General features: G+C 43.9%; 1 protein-coding gene across 3 annotated transcripts in view; it reads left to right on the top strand.

The window, feature by feature from the left end:
• The first annotated feature begins 8,399 nt into the window (after positions 1–8,399).
• Positions 8,400–17,419, top strand: part of LOC131926461 (class I histocompatibility antigen, Gogo-A*0201 alpha chain-like) — a 63,970-nt gene continuing 54,950 nt past the window's right edge. The window contains exons 1-2 of one of the 3 annotated variants that reach the window (XM_059281956.1): positions 8,400–8,676; positions 8,762–8,827. In XM_059281956.1, the coding sequence (XP_059137939.1) occupies positions 8,787–8,827 (41 nt within the window). In that variant the 5' untranslated portion in view covers positions 8,400–8,676; positions 8,762–8,786. Of the gene's footprint in view, positions 8,677–8,736; positions 8,828–17,419 lie in introns of those variants that run through there. The other 2 variants (XM_059281957.1, XM_059281955.1) reach the window with 2 other exon arrangements.

A 17,419-nucleotide genomic window follows, 5' to 3' on the forward strand; every position in this document is an offset into this window, starting at 1 on the left:
GAGCCCAGAAGCAGATTTAGGTAACCCTCACTAGGAGGAACAGGAGCATGTGAGCTCCCAGACTTCTAGGACTCCAACTGTGGATATCTACACAGTTAAGACATCTCTCCATACTCAAAGGATAGTTTTTATTAACATCTTCAAATCATTTTACTCTTACCCATTTTTTTTTAGGTTTGCCTAGAAGTTATAGTCATCCACATGCCTCTGTCCCCTGAGAAATGACAGAATCTATGTACCACCATACTGGGCTCACTGTAGATTTTTATCTTTGATATTTCACAAGGTTCATTTAGGTGTTACTTACATTATGGAACTCAAAATATTATTGAATCCTTCATAGTTTGCTGCATCCATGTCCTTAGGAGAATCAAATTCATTCAGTTATTAAATTTTACATTTCAAAATTAGAGTATTATCTATAAAGGTCATTGTTGTGCATATTTCTTAATGAATTTTTATCCTAAATGATGGGTAGAGATTGAGTGTAGAATTTTCCTTATTTACTTTACAATTCTGATAACTAGGATGAGGCTCACTGGCTTCTCTAAGAATTTACAATGTGAGTGACAGAGTTATGAAATGTCGTGGATAGATTAAAGAATGGAAGCAAAATCTCCAGAGCCCTTATTCTCCACCACAGATCGATCTCTGTGCCCTGGTATCCTGGGAGCAGTGTCTGGGGACAAGTTGCTTACCCTGATACTTGTAATTGCCATGTTGACAATATCCTTCTGAGTCTTAGCCCAGATGTTGATCTGGATGACAGAATCAAGGAAGCAAAAGAAACCAAAGACCTATGTCTACCACTGAAGCATCCACCTCTGGTTCCTGAGCTGGGCTTCCCATGGCCTCACTGTTATGTCATGGTCCTTTCCTGTCCAGCTAAGTCCATAGCAATAAGCCTTGGCTTCCTGGAGATTTTATCTCATAGATATCTGAGGGAGGCAAAAATATCAGAATGGGAGGAGATAATACAGTCCATATCCCCAGAGAACATAGAGGATATGAGGCAGGAGCTGAGGAGGATAAAGTGCTATTGACAGAACTCTGATAATTCCCAGCTCAGACATTGTGGCAATATCTCCACATGACACAAGGCTGATCCCTCTACAGATACCTAAACCCAGACATCAAACACAATACTCTGGACACCCATGTGGGACCTTCTAAACATATGATATTACCCAACTTGGGAGTGAAATGGCCACCATTCCATATCAGTGCGACTTAGGATCCAGCTGTCTTTTCTAATACCTTCCCTTTTATTGAGTCCTATACAGAGCTGGCCTCTCCTTGCCTCAAATGTGTACACAGAGCCATCATTTCTTTATTCTAATCTTATCTTGGTGCCAGAATCTGGGGCTGTGCCATGGGGCAAGTTATATGGTTGCATAACTGTGTCTTGGTCAGGGTGAGAGATGGAAACCAACAGGAATTCTGGATGGTGAAGACTCCCTGTACCTGAGATGCCCCCTCCCCTGTCTCCACAGGCTGTGAGGTCAGATGTGGCTCAGATTTTATCTCCATAGACTTGGTGCTGTGTTCCAGGTGTAGAGGGGGCTCTAGGAGTGTCTGGGTTAAAGTCTGCTGGCCTGGAATGGACAGGATGTCTCAGAAACACACACACACACACACACACACACACACACACACACACACACACACACACGAAATAGAGATCTTCAGCACATGAACAAGCAACCTGCTTTCCTTCTCTAGTCCCCACTTTTAGGAGATTGCTTCTCAGATTTACTCTTCAGTAAGTGATGCAGAATCTGCCAGGTAAGTCGCCTTGTTCCAGGCCCTCGGATTCAGCAATGAAAACCAGGCCAAAATCACCACCCTAGGATTTTGAAAGAAGGCTTAGTTGGTAAAAGTGCTACCTACTCTAACAATGGACCTGTGCTCATTTCTAAGCACACCCAAAGGGCCACTCATAACCTCCTATTACTCCACCTGTGAGGAATTTGATGTACTCTTCTTGCAAATTGGACAGGTACCCAATCAATTAGCATGTACTACACACACAAACATACATATAAGTAAAAACTAAAAATAAACCATAAAAACCAGTGCCCTTGGTCAGAAAAAAGTTTGAGTAGTTGTGAAGTTGTCACCCATGCCCACTGGTGGTGTGGATTATTCTGCTTTTCTATTGCTGTGACAAAACACAATAAGCAAAACCAAATCGAGGAAGAAAGAGTGTGTTTTATTTGATAAATCCCAGGTCACAGTCAATCACTAAGCAAGTTAGAGCAGGAATTCCCAGCAAAAACTCAAGCAAAATCCCTGAAGAATGCTGCTTACTGGCATGGTCAGCCTGCCCTCTATGTCATCCAGGAACAAGTGCCCAGCCTTTGCTTTGTGCAGAGTGAGTTGGGCCATCCCACATCAATGATTAATCAAGAAAATGTCCTACTTACTTGCCCCCAGGCAATCTGGTTGAAGGGTTTTATCAACTGAGGTTCCTCCTCCCTGATAAGTCAAGCTTCAGTCATATAAACAAAACTAAAATAAAAGTCAGAACAAGGTTTGAATGATAAAATCCCCTCTAGGCTCAATTCTTTACTCACTTGGTCACATCTGGTGGTACTACTGGGAGAAGTTATGAAACTTCCTGAACTAGAGTCCAGCTGGAGGAATCCTTCATGTCCTGAAAATGTTCTCTCACAGTCACAGCTCACCTTCACAGTGAGGCCATGCTGAGCACCCTAATAAAACAGTCACCTGACCTGTCCCACACCCATACTGTGGATCACCTGTCACCTACCACTTGCCCCCTCCTCTATGAACACTGTCCTTTGTGACTCTGCAGAGAGTATCTTCTCTCCTTGTTCCACACAACACATAAACTCCAGGCTGGTTTGACGTTTGAGACTGTTTGCAGTTCTTTGACGGTTTCTACAAGGAAACATTTCCTTTTCTTATGTAATAGTCCTCAGCAAATATCAGTTAGATTTAGTGATCACTGCAGAGTCCAATTCTCCACTGGGGAAAAGAGAGAGTGCTGTTGAGTTAAGTGAGATATGCAGATTCCCAGACACTGAACAACAGCCAGGCCTGTGCAGAGGCTCTTTCTGTCTTGAACTCTGGACTCACACCTAGTTCTGAATGAAAGATGTGGATCCCGAATTAGCAGTAGAATGGTGTAGGGTGCAGGACTCCTCATTTTCATTTTTTTCTTTTCCTTTTTTTTCTTTATGTAGTCCTGGCTATCCTGAAACTCACTTTGCAGACCAGGCTGGCCTGGGACTCAGAGATCTGCTTGCCTCTGCCTCCTGAGTGCTTGGATTTAAGGTATGTGCCACCACCACCTTACTTCTCATTTTGCTTTGTAAGTGGAGTCTGGGTCAGTATTGGATTCTCTTCACTTTATAACCCTGATCATGTTTAGGCTGATGGACTTCTCCAAAAATTACCAATAAAAGAAAGAGAAACATGGTTAATTGGGTAACGCAAAGATCAGCCCCTGGGAACCAGAAATCACTACAGCCTGTTTTCTCTCTCCAACCCTGATCTTTGGCTTGGTACCCCAGAAGCAGTGCCTGGGGACAAGATGCTTTTCCTTGATCCATATCCTGACCTTGATCACAACATTCTTCTGACCTCAGAAGAATGGGCAATACGTCAACAATTCTGGAACATTTTGCTCTCAGTATGACTACACACTCTTAGAAATTGTGTGGACCTCAAGGTAAATATGCTTATGTGGTTATATCCATCCATATTGATTGTGTCAAAAACTGTAAGTTTTGAGACATTCAACTCATTCATGATAATATTAAATAAGTCAGACTTGAAGACCCAGGATCATTTGGCCCTATTAGAGGGGACTTGTAGGATTTTTGAATTCTGATCCTTGTGACAGGTGATCAGGGCAGGGTAATGCAGACAGTGGGAGACCAGCTCCCCTAATCAGCTCAGGGTAATAAAAGGAATGGCTCTGAGCAGCCAGGTGTAGGAAAGTTTTTTATCTGAGTTTAATCAGAAACAAGTTTTAATCTATCTAGGACTGATGAAATAAGAAAACATGCATGCTTTCTGATGTTAACTTTCTCTTTTACTTCACCTTAAAAATGGTCTCTGACTCTTTCTGTCTCCACACGGCTCCATATCTCCACACTGCTGCACACAGCTACATACCTTTACACACATACATTTTTCACATGGCTACACATCTTTCTTTTACACATTTTACTTCTACATGTCTTTTCTATACAACTGCGTCTTCCTTTTCTCCACACAGGTACAAATCTCCACCCAACAACATCTCATTCACATAGCTCTCTCAGCATACATCACTTTACACAGTTCCTAGGCACAGCTCCTGTACAAAGCAGAAGCTCTTTCACACACACTGTCTCTCTCATACTTACACACACACACACACACACACACACACACACACACATCCTTCTTCATTGTTCACTCACACTTTACTCACTCACTCTTTCATGCACTCGCTCCCTCACACTTCTCTCATGCTTCTTCTTCATCTCTCACTCAGCACACACACACACACACACACACACACACACACACACATCCTTCTACATTGTTCACTCACTCTTTACTCACTCATTCTTTCATGCACTCGCTCCCTCACACTTCTCTCATGCTTCTTCTTCTTCATCTCTCACTCAGCACACACACACACACACACACACACACACACATCCTTCTACATTGTTCACTCACTCACTCTTTCATGCACTCGCTCCCTCACACTTCTCTCATGCTTCTTCTTCTTCATCTCTCACTCAGCACACACGCGCACGCGCGCACGCACGCGCGCGCACACACACACACACACACATCCTTCTACATTGTTCACTCACTCTTTACTCACTCACTCTTTCATGCACTTACTCCCTCACACTTCTCTCATGTTTATTCTTCTTCGTCATCTCTCACTCAGCACACACACGCACACACACACACACACACACACACACACACACACTTCACTCACATTCTGCAGCAGTTCTCACATAGCTGTACACAACCGTCTCTCTCCACACCTCCACTGCTGTTGCCTCACGCCCAAACTCTGGACAATTATAAGTTACCTTTTCAGGGCCCTACCCATTCTCAAAACACAAGATAAGTCATGTAGTTTCTCTTAGACTAGTAATGTCACATTGACCCATGCACATGGCTCTAGGTTGGTGAGGGGTCCCAGACAGTAAACAACTGGCTGAACCTTGAACAGTCAGGTAGGCGCAGAAAGGAAGCTACTGAAAGGACTATGTCTTGATGTAAACAGCCTGGCCTTGATTGAGCAATTAACAACACCTGGGAATTAGTCTTTGCGGATATTTTGTAGGAGCAGTTTAGTCTGTTTTGGACTTGTTCTGAGGTCTTTACAAAATGTGTAAAAGGCTGTCTTTGAGACCGAGAATACTATTACTTCCCTGTGTCAGTAAAGAAGAATATTCTGATATTTCTATACATCCGAAATACACAGCTTAAACAGATATCGTAACCTGACCATCCACAACTATAAGTATGCCCAAACATGTAAAAGACACTACCTAAGGGCTGTAGAAAGCACCCCACAGCTGTTCTTATTAGGGAGGCATAGCAATGGCACCTAAAAAGTTACAGACAGAAAATAACCAGTTCCCACAGCCAGTGACTTTACAGCTTTGTCATGTGGGACTCCCCATCAGGGAGTTATACCTCTGGTGGCTTAACTTTTCAAACACTAGTTGTCACCTGCTGTACACTGCCATGGCCTTCAGCACCAGGGGTCCCTCAGAGTCCTGTCACAGGTTGCATTAGAAGAAGTGGGGTCTCAGGCACATTGGGAAAGTCTTGGCATGGTCCTAGTTGACATTTCTTTATTGATTCTCTTGCTCAAGACCCTTATGCTACACCCACCTAATATGACTATACATCCTGAGACTCAACTTACTCTGCAGAAGAGTCTGCAAATCAAGTACCAGACTTTCATCCTCTGCGGAAAATATAGGCCAGTTGTGATGGCTATTCTTGGTTGTCAGCTTGACTAGATCTGGAATGAACTACTTCCAGAAATGGAGGGAACGTCTGTGATCCCAAGGTGTCTTGAGGGGATAAGACACCTTTAATCTGGGCCACACTTTCTACTGTAAGCCTTTATAAAGGCAATGGAAGAAGGAAGGTTTTGATCTTTGCCTGCTTGTCCTCACCTTGCTAGCACATCCATTCCTTCACTGGCATTGGTACCTACTTCTTCTGCATTCCAGCATATACTGAAGACCAGCTGAATTCTAACATGGAGAATGAATTTGTGCAGTGACCCCTCACATGGCTGGAATGTGGGAAGGAGAATTGCTGAGAACAGGTAAGGACAGATACTGTGCCATCTTCTCTGGGAGAAGAGCCCTTGTCCCCTGAGGATTCCTTCTCAGCAGGGAGCAGCCTGGAAAACTAACTCAGTCTTTCATCAAAAGGGGAAGAGTGTCATGGGATTTCTAATTCAACAAGAGAGAGGGACTCTCCAGAGGGCTAGGCCTTCTCTCAGGTCACCTCAGTCTGTTAATTAAGTGGCAGTTCCTTCCCCTTGCTTTGTGAACCAGGAGCTCTCTCAGGCCTTTTCACTATCCGTGTGCTGTGGAGCTCTGACTCCAGTGTTGCTGAGTCTCTCTGTCTTGACCCAGTCAGAACCAGAAGTCCATATTCCTAGAGGGATATCCAGAGTCTCCTGCTCTGGGATGGCTCATGCTGATTCTGAAACTTTCCAAGGAATACATTACCCCATCTATATCCTAAGATTAGGCTGATGTATGGGATCTGCACAACTCCTTCAAGCCAACTCTCCTGTCCATTTGAACATAGTTAAATTGGCACTGATGGATCTTCATAAAGGATTCACAATACCTAAATCTTCCAGTTTGTTCCCCTCAGATATCCTAAAACTATATGTGAACAATAAGGCCAGACTGGATGGAAATATCATTCCAAGGTGCTGGGCCCTGAATTTCTACCCTACTGAGATCACTCTAATTTGGAAGAGACGTGGGAGCAACCAGACTCTGGATATGGAGGTGATAGGGACCTTTCCTACAAGGGATGGAATCTTCCAGAAGTGGGCAGCTATGGTGGTTCCTCTGGGGAAGAGCAGAGATACACATGTCATGTAGATCATGAGGGGCCACTAGAGCCTATCAACATGAGATGGGATAAGAACTGGGAGTGGCCGGGCGGTGGTGGCGCACGCCTTTAATCCCAGCACTCGGGAGGCAGAGCTAGGCGGATCTCTGTGAGTTCGAGGCCAGCCTGGACTACCAAGTGAGTTCCAGGAAAGGCGCAAAGCTACACAGAGAAACCCTGTCTCGAAAAACCAAAAAAAAAAAAAAAAAGAAAAAGAACTGGGAGTGACCACAGGGTCGACCATAGTGAGAATGGGAGTCCTTGGGAGCCCTAGATCAGGGTCATGACTGATAGCTGGAGGTCAGAGGCCTCGCTCTTCCTTCCATTCTTCTGTCAGAGCCTCCTCAGTTCACTGTCCCCATTGTGGCCATTATTACTGTCCTGGTTCATGGAGCAGTGCTATGGGAGCTGTGGTGACTTTTCTGATATGGAAGGTGAGGAATGACTGTAAGCAAGGGGCAGGGTCTGAGTTTTTGTCTCTGAGGATACATCAAGCCCAAGCTAGGAGTGTGCACTACCATATGAGAGCAAAGTGTGATCCACACAGTAGCTTATTCAGTCTTTTGCTGATGTGCTGACATTAACTCTATTGTGAGGCATAAAGGAAATAATGCACAGATTCATCACTGCAGTGAGAGAGGTGGCAGAGACCTGATCCTCAGCTCTCAGAGGTCACATGGAAAGTTTCCTACTTAGAATAGATTTTCATGAGTCCAGGTAGTCCTCTTCATGTACAATCTTCCATCATGTTTCCACATTTCTCTCTGGATCTGCTGCAGTCACAGTTCTAGAAACTTCCCTGAGAAAACGACCAGGATTTTTTTCTAGACCCACTTGACCCTGATTCCAAAATGACCTCTATTAAAAGGGTTGAATCCCAGCAGTCAAAGTTGAGGTAGCCATGCTCATGTTTGCCTCTGAGTATAGTAGGATTCTTCCTGAGACAGTACTGTTAGTGCAGACAGTAGTCCATTCAGTGTCTCTGCCAGCCCATAAAACCCAAGCAGGTCCTAGTCAAAGCCCACAGATGGAGGAGATATGGGGTGGATGAGCTCTTCCAGGATTCCAGTCTACGAAACTATGAGGTGTAGAGAGCCGTGCACGGCCGCGCCGCAAAGATGGCGCCGGCGTCCGCTTCCGCCTTCCCGATGGCAGGTATTCTCTGGGATAAACAACTCCTTATTTGGCTTGGGCGTGGTATCTGGCTTGCTTGCGTATGTCTGACCCTATCGGCATTGTCCACGTGGCACTACGGGGTTGGTTGCCCAGTGGCTAAAAAGGGCGTGGGCTGGCTTTCCCCAGGGAGGTGAGAAGATGGCTTTCCCCAGGGAGGTGAGAAGATGGCTTTCCCTGGGGTCAGAAGATTGTCTCAAGGTTCCTGAATAACTGCTTAGAGAAGAGCCTGGTGTTGCGTCTTCCTTGCTGGTCGAGGCGGACGCGACAATGAGGGTCTCTGGATGCAGCTCCTACCATACTTACCTGCAGCCTGATCATGACTACCCCATCTTTAACCTGTGGGAAGAAAACATCCTTTTAGTATCCAGGGAGACGGGAGGGTCATGAGGGTCATGAGGAATCTCCTGGTCTTCATCCCAGGGATGTTTCTTAACTGTGACTGCAGATCCAAGAGAGGGAAGGAAGTCAAGATGGAACAGAGAATATGGACTGAACCAACTTTCTTCTGCAGGTCTGTTCTCAGCAGCACCTTCCTTTCTTTCTAACCCCAGGCTTTAGGAAGTCGGGAGTCTATCACCTCCATCACCAGGACAATGACTCTGCCCATTATTTTCTATGCATTTCAAATAGGTCCCAGGCTGAGTAAGCACTTGTATGTGAATACAAATTTCCTCTTATGGACAGAGCACATACCAAGCTTATTCTTGAAATCCCAGGTGAAGAAAAACAGAACCCTGACTATCCCTTATCTTCATTCCCCTTCTTTAGTCATAAAAATGACCAAAGCTCCCATAACCACTGTCCAAGAACCTGAGCAGAAACAGTTGTCATGATGGAGATGCACGCTGAGGAGGCTCTGACTAGGACACAGAAGCAGGAGTGAGGCCTCTAACCTCCATCTCTCAGTCCTGACCCTGCCCCAGGTCTCTCAAGGGGCTCCCACTTTCCCTGTGAGTGGGTTTTGTGCTCACAGACACATCTTAGGATTAAGGACTCGTGCAGCCCCTCATGAGTCACATGACATGTGTATCTCTGCTCAGCTGCAGAAGGCAGCTCCACAACTGCCCACTTCTGGAAGGTTCCTTCTCCTGCAGGTCTGGTCACCACCATCTCCATATTCTGAGTCTGGTTGTTCCCGTCACTCTGACAGCTCAGGGTGATCTCAGCAGGTAGAAACATAGGATTAAACACCTCAGGATGATTTTCCTTCAGATGTGAGTTCAAGGGTCACAAGTGTTTGGGGGTGGTGTTCATCTGGAGACATTAATTCCAGATCAAGTGATTTGGCATTCTTCATAGGAATCCAGCATTGCTCATGGGACTACTCTTGGAAAGATGGGAGAGCCAGGCTGGAAGAAGTGTGCAGATACCATCCAGCAGCCCAAAGTCAGTCTGGATAATTCATTTCTTGGGAAATTTCAGGATCACTATGAGCCAGTACAGAGCAGGAGACTCTGGATCTCCTTCTAAACAAGTAGACTTCTGGTTCTGTCTGGGTGGGGGAGTTAGGGGTGTGGTGGTGGTGGTGCAGGACTTTAAAGAGACTCAGGAACCCTAGAGTCAGACCTCCAATCATTGTGTGTGGACAGTGAACAGACCCGAGAGAGGGCATGGTTCACAATGCAAATGGAAGGGATCTGCCTCTTCATTGACAAACTGAACTGTCCTGAGAGAAGTGTGACCCTCTGGAGAGTCCCTCTCTCATACTGAGTCAGGCTACCCAGGAGCATTCTTCCCCCTTTCATACACACATAGTAAGTGTTCCAGCTGCTTCCTGCTGAGGAAGAAGCCTCAGGGGACAGGAGCTCCAGTCTCAGAGCAGATGGGAGAGTTTCCTGCCTTACCTTCAGCTTTGGGGAGGAGCATAGAAGCAGGCAGTCAGACATGGTGCTGGAGAGGTAGCTGAGAGCTCCCATCTGATCAGCAAACTGCAGCTAATGGAAGAGGAGGGAGACCTCTGGGCCTTAGTGTGAGCTTTAGAAACTCCCAAGCCAACTCCCAGTTACCCTCCTCCCTTGACAAGAACATACTCTCTTAAGCCATTAAAGTCCCAAGTTGCATGCTTTCTTTCGAAGCCCACAATAGTTAAACATTTTTCTTTGTATTCATTTTCCCACCATAACATCTTCAAAAGCAATGATTCTTTTATTACTGCTTAACACAGTTCTCAGCAAGCAGAGCATGTTTCACCCAGTTCCTTTGTACTGTCCGACAGCTGTTTTCGGTTTCAGGGGAACTGATTTCTACTCTAGAGAAACTCTAAATGATGCTCAGTTCACCATCTATTTTCCTTTACACACAATACAGTCATTTAATTTCCTTTACAACTTTGTTTTTCCAAGGTATGTACTGGAGCCTGTGACTAATTATGTAAGTTATATGACCAAGGAACTCAAGTCTAACCTTGGGTGTAGTGAAATAATTGTTGTCTTTGAGCATCAGCCTGTTTTCCACAGTTAGAATTCATGGCTCTATAATGCATGAAACTTCTTTGTTCTTGTTTTCCATCCTCTGCAAATCTCACATCTAACAAAGCAGAAGGTGACTTTGGGCCTGTATTTGCCCTTTCTGTATCTCTCATTGGAGCGATTGGCAGAATAACCTAAATCATGTCTCTAATCATCTCTACAAAGTGTTCTAACTATCTGTTGGTTTTTTTTTTTTTAGACTAAATCAGAAAGTCCGATTAATCATAGATCTAACTAATCACTGACCTTTAAATATCATCTGCATTGTGATCTGTAAGTAAATTGCCCAGTGAAGAGTGGAATAGGATTCCACCAAGAAACAATCACACTGTATTAGATACAGTGGGAAATCACACCATGGCAAACACAGCAGGCACAGCAGCACACGCAGGAGGAAGCACAGCAGAAGCAAGGGGCGTTCTGGAAACATCCTCTGGGGCCTTGCCTATCCGGGATGCACTCAGAGTAGCTTTGTTACCCTCTGGGCTGTATCCCCTAAGCTCCATTGCTGCCGGCAGCTCCTCTGACATGGCCATTGTCAGGGGCCCTCAAGGGATGAGTAGAGATTGACCTGGTCAAGACCCTTTTCATTTGTAAGCCTGACTTCAGGGAGGCTGCTTGCCTTTTTCTAGAATTCTTTCTGGGAATGCAGAGATTGGTGGATGGCTACTGGAAAAAGGAACTCCAGGGAGGTGCATCTCTAGAATCCAGCTTTCCCACCTCAGACCCAGCTCTGGGGCTTAGTAGCCTGGGAGTAGTGTCTGGACACAACGGCTTATCCTAACTTACTGATACTTTTCACAACATCTTTCCGAGTTCAGCTCAGGGGAGAATAAGTCAGGAATTCCCAAACATTTTAATGTCAGGATCTCTACACAGTTAGAAAGTAAATGGACCTCTATATAATTTAGCTTATGTTGGGCTGGAGAGATGGCTCAGTGGTTAAGAGCACTGACTGCTCTTCCAGAGGTCCTGAGTTCAGTTCCCAGCAACCACATGGTGGCTCACAGCCACCTGTAATGAGATCTGGTGCCATATTCTGGCCTGCAGGGACACATGCAGGCAGAACACTGTATACATAATAAATAAATAAATAAATAAAAATTTAGCTTATGTAGATTTTTTCCAATCAATATTTATGATGCTATGAACCAAGAGTTTTGAGACATTTGCTTCATTGAAGATGTTAATAACTAATTGCATGTAAGAAGTATTGTGCATTCTTTTTGGTTTTATTAATAAATGAAGCTGATGGGTCAGATATTATGGTACTAACCTGAAAGATCCACAGTGCAATGGAGAAAATAATCAGCTGCTCTCCCCTCCGCATTTTCAGATAGAAAGTCCCACAAATGTTTGCAAGCCTCTCCTTATTCCAGAGTCTCTCTAATTCCTCTGAGTTGTCCAGAAAACTCTATGGATCATTCCAGGCAGCTAAATGTGGACTCCACACTCTGACTCAAGGTTTAACTCCATTGACAGTCTTGGAAAGATAATACAACCAAATTTGTTGAGACAAAGAAGGATATTTTAAGAGGACTAAGTATTTTTCAACGCATAATTCTGGGGAATTTTTTTTATGGAGGTTTACATTCTAGCAAATACTTTTATATTTCCCACTAAAAAATGAGTGGATTTTGTGTAATTTTTACCTGATTTTCATTTGAAATTTAAGAAAATGTAGCTCAACAGAAATATGTAGGTTGTATATATTTCATGATTTTTGTCTCTGTGTGTGTGTATATATGTACTGTACTCCTGTACAGTTGACTGTGAAGGTCAGAAGAGGTCACCATAAGCACTGGAGCTGCATCTACAGGAGGTTGTGAGTTGGCTAATGTCTGTGCTGGGAATCCAACTCTGGTCCTTTGCAAGAACAGCAAGTGCTGTTCACTGCTGAGCCCTCTCAGCTGCTGCAGGAGGAATGTTTTCATTAACATCTTCAGATGATAATAGTTTTTTGGAGACAGGGTCTTACTATGTAAACCTTCCTGATCTGAAACTTGCTGTGTAGATTAGGCTTTTCTGGAACTCAATGACATCGCCCTGCCTCTGTCTCCTGAATGCTGAGACTAAGGGAACAGGGAAGGGACTGGAGAGCTACCATAGCAGCTATAAGCATTGGCTGCTCTTCCAAGCAACCTGTGTTAGATTCATAGGATATACATGGCTGGTCACAACTCTTTAAGACTCCAGTCCCTGGGGACCCCATTCCTGTTCCTGGAGTGCTCATGATGTGTAGACATACATGCAGGCAAAACATCCATGCCAGTTAAGGTCATTAAAACTTAAGAATAAATGGCTGGGTCTAGTACACTTGTGCTCCTTGTAGATTTTTACATTTGCTATTTCTCTAAATTGACACAGACAATGCTTCAAGATTATTTACACTGTGGACTTGAAATATCTCTGAATTCTGCATCCTCTGCTACATCTATGTCCATAGGAAAGTCTTGTACATTGAGTGGGTGCTGTGTTTATAAATGTTAATTTTCATGGAGAGTAGGTTTGATCAAGTCATTAGCTCTTATAGTATTAACACACTTAACTAAAACTATCAAAAAGTCAATTGTCAATATCACAACATGTCTCTAAATCACAAGTATAAGAAGTTATTAAATTTGTAAGGAAAAATTCAAATTTCAGAATACTAATGTTCTCTTGAGGGCTTGGGTTTTAATCATTGATGTGGCTGACTAGGAAGGGGACTGGTGAGCTACGGACTATTCACATTGTTTAAAGTGGAGGAAGAGAATATAGTCATTACTTATTTTTAAGTGAGTGTGAGTTGGGCAAGAAGAAAAAGGGAACCACCAGCTGTACAGGACAGTGGCTGGATGGTCTCTATTTTGAACAAGTGTTTGTTTTTAGGGAGTTTCTTTGTGAGCAGTTTCCTGGCATGCCATTCAGTCCCTGTGAACAGGAGTCCAGAGATGCTGATGAGCCCGAATTTCAGGGATGTGAGCATGAACCTCAGTCTAAGGAATTTCCAGTGTAAACAATTCTATTTTCTCAAATTGATTCTTTAAAATGGGAAATGATTCCATGAAATTTAGGTTCTAAATGCCTATAATACAGTTTATACCATTTTTTGATTAAAAAAAAAATTCTCGAAGTGTTTATTAACAAAATATTTACACTAGAACAGGAAGTGTTAGTTACATGCTTTTAGTCCCAGCACTTCAAAGAGGTATAAACATCAGGAGTAAGGACCCAAGCTACATGAGACCCTGTCTGACTATAACAATAACTACAACAAAAGTGCACACAGTAACTGTACACTTGCTACCTCTGTATGTCACTTGCTAAATTCCTGCCAACTCTTACAGACACGGAAAGGCAGACATACTTTAAACCTTCTCTGAAGATTTGTGTGTCATGGCACACACCTGTAATGCCAGCACTTAGAAGTAAGAGTGGGAAAATGCGGAGTTCAAGGATAAGAAACCCATGATGGAGGAGGACACACAGGCACAGACAGAGAGAATCTCCAGGGAATGAACTGGGGAAAGTCGGGTAACTGCTGTAAGAAGATGTGGGTGATGACCAGAAAGCTCTAGTTTATTAGCAAAGTAAAAGAGCAAAAATTAAAGAGCAAAAATGAGAGGAACGTCCTCATGTCAGGATCCTAAAGATGAAATGGAGACTCAGAGTGAGTCACTGGACCTGTTTGCTCCTCTTCCCACTGTGGCCACATTTAATAAGCATCCTTTCTCTAATTTTCACTGTATGTATAATATTAGTTGCTTCATTGTATTGGCCAATCGCACCTTATTACAGCTGTCAGAAAACAGGCTTTGACCCTAAAATGTCTCATGACAATGGCATGGAGATTCCTTGGTCAGAGGTCCACGGGTCTTGTAGGAAAATGAACGAAACACCTCTGTTGTCAGAAACAGGGACTCCTGGGGAGAATCACACCTACTCATACTCAGTATTGAAGACAGGTCTCATTCCCTATTTGTACAGGAAACAAAAACAGATGAATCTGGGATGCCCACTTCCTCAGGATGGAGGACAACAGGACATACAACAACAGTCCTCTAGAATCTACAGGAAATACTCTTCAATTTCAGGAACAGCTGTCAGAAGTAGTGAGTGAGGACCAGACATCTCTAAAAATATCAGCAACTTAAAGAGGGAAATTTTACAAACCAGAACAAGGAAATATCCTGAGTTGCTAAAGTAGGATTAGTGTATTGATAGAGGACCCCCACTCTGTGAGAAGGATTTTCCAGAGCCCTGTTTAAGTCAGCTAGAGAATATCTCTATAATTCTAACAGGAAGAATTATTTAAAGGACTTCAAATATATGCCCAGTGATTAAAAACATTGGCCACTCTTCCAGAAGCCTGGGTTCAATTCCCAGCACAAAACATACAACCATCTTGATCTAGACACAGGGTAAACAAAGACCTTTTTGCCACCCCAGCCACTGAGCATGAACATGGTGCACAGAAACACATGCAGAAAAAAATTTATCATACACAATATAAAGAAGCCAGGCGGTGGTGGCACATGCCTTTAATCCCAGGTCTCAGGAGGCAGAGGCAAGCATACCTCTAAATTTTAGGACAGAACTGCAAGAGGTTAGTGTCAGAGGAAAGAGCAGAGAAATATCATAACTAGAGAGAGTCCAGACTAGTCTTTAGCCATTTTAAAATTCTGATCTTCAGGATTATACTTCTCCAGAATTTCCAAAGAGAATGACAGAGACTTGGTTTACTGAGTCATGGAAAGATTAACTACTGTGAGAGGAATCTCTAGAGCCCTGCTTCCCCACTCAGACCCAGCTCTAGGGCCTGGTATCCTGGGAGCAGTGTCTGGGGACCAGTTGCTTACTGTGATCTCTGTACTAGTCCTGTTCACGACATCCTTCTGAGTCCTAGCCCAGGTGCTGATGGAGCTGACAGAATCAAGGAAGGAAAGTAAAGGGCTATGTACCTCACTGAAGTGTCCATCTCTGGCCCTGATTCAGGGGGTTCATTGCCTCACTGTTGTGTCACAGTTTTTTATTGGCCAGCTGAGGCCACCTGCACTAAACCTTGGCTTCCTGGTGATCAGAGATCACAGGGATCTAAGGAAAGATGAAGAAATTTAGGATGAGAGTTGGCTGCTCTGTCAGTGGCCATGCACACCATGTCCAAGGAAGGCCATAAGTAGAAGTAGTAGGAGCTGAGAAAGATAATGTACTACTGACAGATCTCTGATGATTTCCAATGCAAAAATCACCCCAGTGTCTCACTATGACACCAGGTTGACCCTCCACAGACCCTCAAGACCCAGACATGCAGCACAATACTCTATATACCCAGGGGGAACCTTCTAAACAACATTATACCATCTAAAATTAAGGACCCCGGTGTACTTATCCTTGTGATTTTCTTGGATCCTATGTAGATGTGACCAACTCTTGCCACATCTCTGTCTGTACAGTCATCATTGCTTAGTTCTGATCTTATATTAGTGTCATAGTTTGAGTCTGTCACCTGGGGCAGCTCCCGTGGCTGTAAAGCTATTGTATGGCTAGGGGAAATAGGCAGCATCAGACATGCAGAATGAGGGAGACTTCCTCTGCCTAAGTTGTTCCTCCCTGCTTACTCCAAGGGCTCTGAGGTCAGATGTGGACCAGGTTTCAGCACTTGTCCAGAAACTTGGTGCTGTGTCCAGGTATAGAGGGGTCTCTAGGACTTGCTGGAGGAAGGTATCCAGCCAGGCCTGAGCTGGATAGAATGTCTCACATACATGAGAGTGAAGATCTCCACCATATCAACAGAAAACCTGCCTCTCCTTCTCTAGGCTCCTGTTTTAGGAGGTCTGATTCTCAGATTTACTCCTAGGTAACATTGGAGAACCTACCAAATGCCTGGCCCTGTGCAGGCCTGGAATCTAGCAAAGAGTAGTATAACTACCCTGGGATTGGAAGGGTGGCTTAGGTTTTAAAAATGCTAACTGCTTTTACAGTGGACCTGAGTTCATTTCCAAACATCAACAAAGGGCTACTCACAACCCACTGGAACTCTAACCACATGGGATTTGATGTCCTCTCCTAGATTCTACATGCACCTCCAATCTATTGGCATGTACTATACACACACAAACATACACATAATTAAAAACTAAAAATAAACCATAAACCAATGCCCTCTGTCAAAAACAAGTTTGGATAGCTGTGAAGTTGTCATACATGCCCAGTGGTGGTTTGTGTTAGTCTGCTTTTCAATTGCTGTGACAAATCTCCATGAAGAAAATCAACTTGAGGAAAAAAGCTTTTTCTTCATGTGACAAATCCCAAGTCATATCATCACTGTGGAAGTTAGGGCAAGAACTCAAGGGAGGAACTTGAAGCCAGAACTGAAACAAAATCCTTGTAAAATGCTGCTTACTGGCTTGTTCAGACGGCATTTTACATTTTCTAGGACCAACTTCACAGCCCTTTGCTGCAGACAGAGTGAGTTGGACTCTCCTACATGGATCATTAATCAAGAAAAATTCCCTACAGACTTGCCTACGGCAATATGGTAGAACCATTTTATCAATTGGAGTTTCTCCTTCCAGATAATTCTAGCTTGGATCAAATAAAGAAAACTAAAGAGAAAGTGGGGGCATAGCTCCAATGATAATATCCCCTGTAGA

Source organism: Peromyscus eremicus, chromosome 16_21, assembly GCF_949786415.1.
Source record: "Peromyscus eremicus chromosome 16_21, PerEre_H2_v1, whole genome shotgun sequence".
Classification (NCBI taxonomy): Eukaryota; Metazoa; Chordata; class Mammalia; order Rodentia; family Cricetidae; genus Peromyscus; species Peromyscus eremicus.